The sequence below is a fragment of the Candoia aspera genome, chromosome 8 (assembly GCF_035149785.1).
Source record: "Candoia aspera isolate rCanAsp1 chromosome 8, rCanAsp1.hap2, whole genome shotgun sequence".
NCBI classification, from domain to species: Eukaryota; Metazoa; Chordata; class Lepidosauria; order Squamata; family Boidae; genus Candoia; species Candoia aspera.
This window is the reverse complement of record NC_086160.1, coordinates 78370054-78377469: the sequence shown is the minus strand read 5'-3', so window position 1 is coordinate 78377469 and position 7416 is coordinate 78370054. Positions and strand designations below refer to the sequence as shown.

Below are 7416 nucleotides of genomic sequence, written 5' to 3'. Positions count from 1 at the left end.
GTCCCCGGACAGGCAGTGCAAGGAGGGAGGCGAAAAGGCGGTGGGCGCTGGGCAGGCTGGGCGAAAAATATCAGAAGGACGCAGACAAACCTGCGGCCTCGGTCCTCTTCTCGGTGCGACTGGGATGCGCCAGAACAAGAGCTGCGGGTCGGAGAAGCCTGCGAGGGAGAGAGCGGGAGTGCGGGAGCGCCGGAGTCGGGACCGGGCCGCTCTGAAACGACAAGAGACAGAAGAAACAGCGCCGCGGCTAAAAATAACAAATGTTAAACAAGAACTGGGGGCAATAACTGAACTCGGCAGCAGAAGGGAACAACCGCAGTCCCAGCCGCGGCGGGTTCCGGGGGGGGCGGCTGGAAGGCTGGAGCCAGACCGGCACTTCCGTCTGCTTCACTCCCGCATCGTCCCCCGAACGAGACCGAGGAAAAGGCTGGAAAGGAACCGGATCCCGTCCGACGCCAAGCGACTCTCTTTGGAAGGACGGGGATAGCCAGGTCTGGACGCGGTAACAGAGAACCACAGAACAATGGTGGGGCTCTCCCGATCCCTCCAGCAAAAAAAAAAAAAGGGGGTGGGTGGGTTGTCCAGCAGCACCTGCCCGCAAAAGGCAAGCGGACAGACGAGGAGCTCGGCTTGGAACCAAGGCAGGCACTCACCAACCGCTGCCTCCGAGGAGGGGGGCTTCTCCGCGGAAGGCTAACGGCATGAGGGAATGGCTTCCGCCTCCCCCTCAGAGCTACAGACGTGGCTCGGGCGAGGACGCGACCTGCCACGGCTCAGGGGCTTCCTCCCGGAATACGACTGGACGCTCACAACACCGGATGAACTGCAGTCGTTGAGAGCCCCGGAGAAGGAGGCCGACGGCGCCCGTTCCCTGGGAGGGAGGGAGGGAGGGAGGGAAGGAGGAGCTGCCCGATCCGTCGGCTCTCGCGGGACCGCTCGGGCAAGCAGGGTCCGCACGGAAGGCGCTACTTGGACGAAGAGGTCTTCTTCTCCGGAGAGGCACCCCAGAGCAGCTTGGGTCCGCCAGGGCCGGGGCGCCGAAGCTGAGCAGAGGGCGTTCCGGGCAGGCCCGCAAACTCCGGGAGAGCGGGGAGGCGGTGGTTCCTTCGCCCAGTCGGCCTGAGAAGCGGGGATCCTCTTCCCTTCCTGCCCCCGCCCCCCCCACTGCCCCCCCTCCGGCTCTGGAACTTTGCTAACACTTCGGCGCTGGCTCCTCCTACCCCGTGCCCAACCGATGGCCCTGCCTGTGCGCCTTTAAGGCTGGAGCGCCCAAGCGGGTTTGACTGCGACTGTACTCGCTCGCCAACGCCGAGAAGCGCAGGAGACCCGACGGGCGCCCCCTCCCGCGCCACACCAGTCGCGTCCCAGAAGGGGGATGGGCGGGGGGCATTCTGCCGCTCTGGACGCCTAGGCCGGGGCCGTGGGGCGCTCAGCGCCATCAAGGGCTGGCGCACGGAGCTTCTCCAGGCCGGAGGGCAGCCTCACAATGACCCGCAGGGGGTGCTGAATCCTCGGCCCGCTCTGGCTCTTGGGACAACCCGGGGCCCGTCCTCCCCCTCCCCCCTGCCCGGCAATGACATCCGCTAAAGAAGGGAAGGCAGCTCCCGCGCTGCCGCAGCCCGGCGCAGCAGAAGAGAGGCGCCGGAGCCCGCTGGACCAGCTACCGCCCCCCGCCAACTCCAACAAGCCTCTCACCCCCTTCAGCATCGAAGACATCCTGAGCAAACCCGGGCGCAAAGCCCCTGCCGCCCACCTGCTGGACAAGGTCGCCGGCTCTGCTGGACACCCCCGGAACGGCGTGCCTGCCCCCGACTCCCCGCTCTGCGCTCTGGAGGAGCTGGCTAGCAAGACGTTCAAGGGGCTGGAGCTCAACGTGCTTCAGGCGGCCGAAGGTAAGGCCGGCTGACCGGGAAGGGGTGCGTGGCAGAGCTGCGGTGGGCCTTAACTCTGGTCCCTGCCTGCCCTGCGGGAGCCCGGGGTCACTGGGAGCCTAAGGGTCAGGGAGGCGAGGGCTGTTTCCACCTTGCGGCGACCCTGTTCTCGGGTGCCCTGGAAGACCCCATCTGCGGCAGCATTCGGCGAAGAGAAAGCGCGAGGGTGCCCGGTCGCTTTCCTGCTCGCCGGTCGCTCCCCTAGCGCCGGCCGGGAGAAAGGGAATTTGTGGTAGCAGAATTTCTCCCACGTCCCGATCCACAAAAACAGCCTCGATGGCGCCTTCACTCCAGCCAGCCTTTCGGTGCTCCTCCGCCCGCAGTCCGGACCTGCTCGTCCGGCCGCAGAGGCTGCACCCCGTGAAGGCCTGCCGCTCCCACCGAGCCCCGACGGCGTTCCGCTTCCGGACTCCGCGGGCGGCAGATGGCTGTCGCCAATTGTCTCTCCGAGAGTCCTCCTGGGCGATTTCGTCCGCTTCCTCTGGGCGACCAGATACAGACCAATTCGCCTTCAGGTCGGCCAGGTCTGTCAGCGTCTGAGTCCCAGAAATCACCGCCACCGCACTCGGGTCCAAGTCCTCCGCCATCTATTGCGGCTGGCCTCCCTACTCTGTCAGGGCTTGCTCCGACCCACCACCCCCTTCCGGACCCTCAGCCCGGAGCCTTCAGACTCCTCTGGAAGGACCCCTTTGTTCTGACAGCCCAGCCGGGGCGCATGGATACAGCCGGGCCTGGCCCTGATCGCTGCCTGAGCTTGCAGGCCTGGAGATCCGCGCCCGGCTCAAATCCGGCAGGGATCTACCGCTCCTTTTCTACTCGGTAGGAAAGTTTTAGTGAGTAGCTGCCTCCACTGTTCAAAATCTTTTAGTTCCCAAAAACAATTTTCCACCCGATTCCCAAATCTAAAATGTTTTATTTAAATCATCTATGCTGGTCTATGACTGTAATAAAGATTTGATGTTGATGTTATTTAAATCATCACCATCATCACCATAGGAATTATTTCAATAATAAATAATATTATTTAATATTTTAATTTAATAATAAATATTATTTCAAAACTTTCAGGAATGGGCGACATACAAATAAAGTTAGTAAAACGTATTAATTAACAACAGCAGCAGCACTCCCGAATTTGGGCAAACTGTGAGATTTCTCCACCCGAAATCTTTTTCCCAAAATAAGGAGGAAATGCCCTAATCGCAAGGCAACTATCAGCATAGATGAGAGCTTAGTTAAATAGATCTGACCAGAACACTATTGCATGAGTTACTATAGTAGAGCAATAGATATTCTTTCATTACATTATTTTACACAAATGCAGTTAATGCTACAAATTCCTATTATGTTCCTATTTTATGCTATATAATATCATATACAAACAAATCTAATCCTAAGAATATATTACAAATTATTAAATTATATTACCTTATATTATTTACCTGAAAGCGTTTCCCCCTTTTCTACCGGAACACCAGCTTTCTCAGGCATCCCTCATTTCCATAATAAACGACAGGATATTTTTGCACCCCTCTTCTTCCCTGCAACTGCTCTGCTTTTACAAATATTTAACCTTCGGGTGTTTTTCAAAGCTGTTAAGGCAGGCAAAAAAGCCTCCCATATTAATTCCAGCGTTCAAGTCTTCTTGTTGAAGAAGAGGCAGGCGAAGCGGGCTGGATGGCGCTTATTTTCTTCAAGCAGTCGAATGTCCATTGCTTCAAATCCAGGAATATTGTAAAGATTTGTGTTTGTTTTTAATTAGAGCCTTCCGAAACGTGGTTTTCGACTGCATTTTTGCATTTCTTGTAACTAGAAATGGCTAGAAATATTTTATTTTCAGCTCTCTGAGCTGGCATCCATAGGAAGGCACAAAAACAGATCTTATTATCTGGAAAATCCAGCATTTCAGACACGGGTCAGGAGGTTAAGAAAAAACTCAGTGGGAGAGGTGGGTAGGCGTAAAAACAGCGGGATTGTGTCCTTTATATTTAGAGCACGTGCAGACCAGGCTAGATTCGCAAAACAAGGAAATCCGAGCGAGCAAATGGATGCCGTGTCCGTTTGCTTCCCGCTTTTAGATTTTGGAGAACATTTCTCTTATTCTAGAATCAGTTGCTCTTGGGGCCCAAAACGCACCTAGGACAGGTTTAACGTTTCACCTTACGGGACCCCGAATCCGTATTCCGAGTCAGAAACGTTTTCCTGCCTCTCCCCGCTGGAGGATCGGCTTCCCGTCCCGGCAGCGACAAAAACATTTGCCCGGTAGCCGCGGAGGCGGCGGGACCCTGCAGAGCTCGGAGGCTGGGCGGGCTTTGATCCCTTCCGCCCGAAAGGTGAGAGAGATCAGTCAATAGATTTAACAGATTCCCGCCAGGTCAAGCGGGGAGGGAGGTGCGGGCAGCGCCGCGGTCCTCTTCCGGGGAAGGGGCTGGCAGCCTCTGAGGAACCCGTTTGCCTGCCTCGCCATTCCACCGGAGGCCCTCAAGTCAATTCCAGAAAGCTGATGCTGTAATTGGAACATGGGTTTTAAGGTGTCCGAGAATCTCCCCGTCTTCGTCCCTCTACCAAAGCCAACGGGGGGAATTATCCTTCCTTCTCCAGCCTCAGTTTTGCTCTAAATGTGCGTATCCAGGCCGCCCCGGCTCCGTCAGTCGCGGAGGAGATGCGCCCAGAGGGCCCTTTCCTGCGCTCCTGAAAAGGGGGTTCACTTTGAAACAGGAAAGAGTTGCAGGCTTCAACGGGGTGCGTTGCGGGCGGGAGCGGGCTCCAGAGTCCGGGGGGGGGGGCGCATGAGCGACCTTTCCTTTTTCCAGACGCTCGTCGTCCTTCCCGCCCAAAGGTCTCCCTCGAGGTTTTGCGGGAGCGCGGGAGGAGGGGGTCGTCTCCGGTTGCCGAGCTGCCCTCGCGTTTTTTTCCTTCTGGCCTGAAGCCTCCCCCCCGCCATACAAACACCGCTACATACACAGCAGGAGGGGGATTGTCGCTGCGGGAGGCGGTGGCTCGCAGGGGCGCAGCGGCTCGGCCGGGCCGGAGGCGAGGCAGCTGCTCTACGGCTTTTGGGCGCCCTTCGGAGTCCCCCTCCGCTTGCCTTGCCTGGCGCAGCCGTGCAGCGCGAGAGAGCACAGCGCGGGCCGACCAAGCTCCCGGGCTCAGAAAGTTGGCCGGGCCGGCCGGGCCTAGCTACCCTGACGCAGCCGTGGCGCCTTCTTGCCTCTCCCGCAGGCCAGGACCCGCTGGGTGGCTTCGGACCGCGCCCTCCGTCCAAAAAGCGGCGCAAATCGCGCACGGCTTTCACCAACCACCAGATCTACGAGCTGGAGAAGCGCTTCCTTTACCAGAAGTACCTGTCTCCCGCGGACCGAGACCACATCGCGGCGCAGCTGGGCCTGAGCAACGCGCAGGTGATCACCTGGTTCCAGAACCGCCGCGCCAAGCTGAAGCGAGACCTAGAGGAGATGAAGGCCGACGTGGAGTCGCTCAAGAAGTTGCCCCCCGCAGCCCTGGAGAAGCTGGCCAGCATGCCCGAGCTGGAGCCCCCGGGCGTGCCCGGACCTGCCCGGGCCCGCGGAGGCAACCTCTGCCGCACGTCGCCCCCGCCCTCGCCCAGCGCCTCGCGCCATACCACGGACGCTTTCTCCGACGGCGAGGAAGAGGAGGAGGAGGAAGAGATCGACGTGGGAGACTGAGGGCCGGTGAGGGGGCCTCCTCATGCTCCTCCACGACAGACACCGGGAGGGGGAATTGCCCCCTCCAGTGCCGGCTCCCCAATTCCTGCCTCTGGATAGCAGGCAGCTTGAGGAGGAGTACAAGACAGGGGTGCAGGACCGTTCCCTTCGCCCCTGCCTCCCCCGGATAGCACGGGTCTCTCCTGCAGCCTCGCAGCCCCGCTCTTCCCCTTTCTCGCCACGCACCGCACCTTCAGTGCTCTTCCCGTTCCCGACCCGCAACCCCGCATGTGCTGGACGATTGCCAGGATTCCCTCCCCGCATCCTTCGCTCGACGCCTTCCCTCCCGCTCTCCTCCCCGCTCCCTTTTTCAGTGGAGGGGAAGTTTTGGTGCAATTTTTAAAAGTTTTCTTTTATTATTGTTGTTATTGTCATTATTTTTCTAGCGCCCTATTGTCCCTGTGGCCTCGGCTGTTTTGTCTCTCTGTGAGTTCGTGTCCTTCCTTGGGTGAGGCGCCACCGGGGCACCTGCGGAGCAGGAGGACGGGGTGACCAGGAGCAGATGGCGGGGCGAGCTGGGATAGCCGCTCGCGCCCTTTCCGAGCCGCCGTGTGGTGAGGAAGCCGGCTCTTGAGAGATCCGAGGCGGGCATCGCTGGGCCTGCAGCCCGGCCTACCGACCCCGCGAGGAGACCCCTCCAGGAACGGATGGGGCGGTAGTTCTCACCAATGACAACACCACCTTCTGCCCCTCCGCCGCTGCCCCGTCATTTCTCGATCGCGTGTGCTTGTACGTATTTGGAATAAAAGGACACACTTGATGTCAGACCTGCTTGCAGCATTTGTGTGCCGACTGGGGGAGCCGGGGGGGTGGGGTGAGGAGAGATGAAGATCGCGCCTAAAGGCCTAAAGTTGGAGCGCTGCAAGAGGCAAAGCGGCGGAGGCCGGAACGCTGCTGGTGAGTCACCGAGGGGGCTGGTGCCTGACCCACTCTCCTTCTGGGGGTCGGCAGAGGAAAGGCCTTGGACCGGCAACCCTCCCTCCCTCCCTCCCTCGTCCGGCTCAGCTCGATAGGCTCAGCCATCCAAGAAAAGACCTTGGTGGTCTTGCGATCTCAGTGGTTGCGCCTGGAATCACCGGCTGGCAGGTCTTGGGCAGAAAGCCGAACTACTACTTCGAAAGAGCCGATCCAACCTGAAGCAGCCTCGCGCTTTATTCCCCAGGAATTTGGTGGGCCTTCTCTTTGGACGAGTCCGAACAGCCGAGGGAGGCCTCCGTAATGAAGACAAATGGAGGCGAGCCGAGCCGAGGACCCGCCAGGAGCTGGGCGGGCAGGGCTCCTCTCCCGCTCCTCCACGCCGGGCCTTCGCCCAGAACAATTCAATTAGGGGCGGGGACCCGGCGCTGCCATCTGCTCCGCGGGTGAAAGGGAGCGGTCCTGTCCCAGCAAGGGGCAGAAAAGGCGGGGAGCAACGACCCGAATAGCCCGCGGTTTCCTAAGGACCCCCCCCCCAGGAGAGATGGGGTTCGTAGAGGGGACCCGCGCCAGCCCTGAGGCCCAAGCGGCCCCTGCCCAGGAATGAGCGAGGAGCGGCGCTCCTACTCCGACGAAGGCAAGCCCGGGCGCCCCAAAGGCCCGCAAGTCACCTGGCTGCCTGGTGGCTGAGTCACCAGAGACCCCGCGGGCTTCGGGGCCGACGACATGTGCCCGAGAGACTTGGTGGGACGGGGCTTTCGGCCAGTCAGGGCTAGACCGCGTGGGGGGGGGGGGGTATCGGGGGCCGCTGAGGCATCCGCGCTTCTGAGCGCGCCCTCCTGACT

General features: G+C 60.1%; 1 protein-coding gene across 1 annotated transcript; it reads left to right on the top strand.

The window, feature by feature from the left end:
- The first annotated feature begins 1068 nt into the window (after positions 1-1068).
- On the top strand, positions 1069-6410 carry LBX2 (ladybird homeobox 2). Its single transcript, XM_063310150.1, has 3 exons — positions 1069-1892; positions 5154-5623; positions 6043-6410. Exons 1-2 carry the CDS (start codon positions 1574-1576, stop codon positions 5615-5617), a joined length of 783 nt encoding a protein of 260 aa, XP_063166220.1. The 5' UTR covers positions 1069-1573; the 3' UTR covers positions 5618-5623; positions 6043-6410.
- The last annotated feature ends 1006 nt before the right edge of the window (positions 6411-7416 follow it).

What these genes read in the sequence shown, in the direction of transcription:
- LBX2 (XM_063310150.1), top strand. Translation starts at nt 1,574, where the DNA reads ATGACATCCGCTAAAGAAGGGAAGGCAGCTCCCGCGCTGCCGCAGCCC. An exon ending in CGTGCTTCAGGCGGCCGAAG is followed by an intron (nt 1,893 to 5,153) that starts GTAAGGCCGGCT and finishes CCTCTCCCGCAG; the next exon opens with GCCAGGACCCGCTGGGTGGC.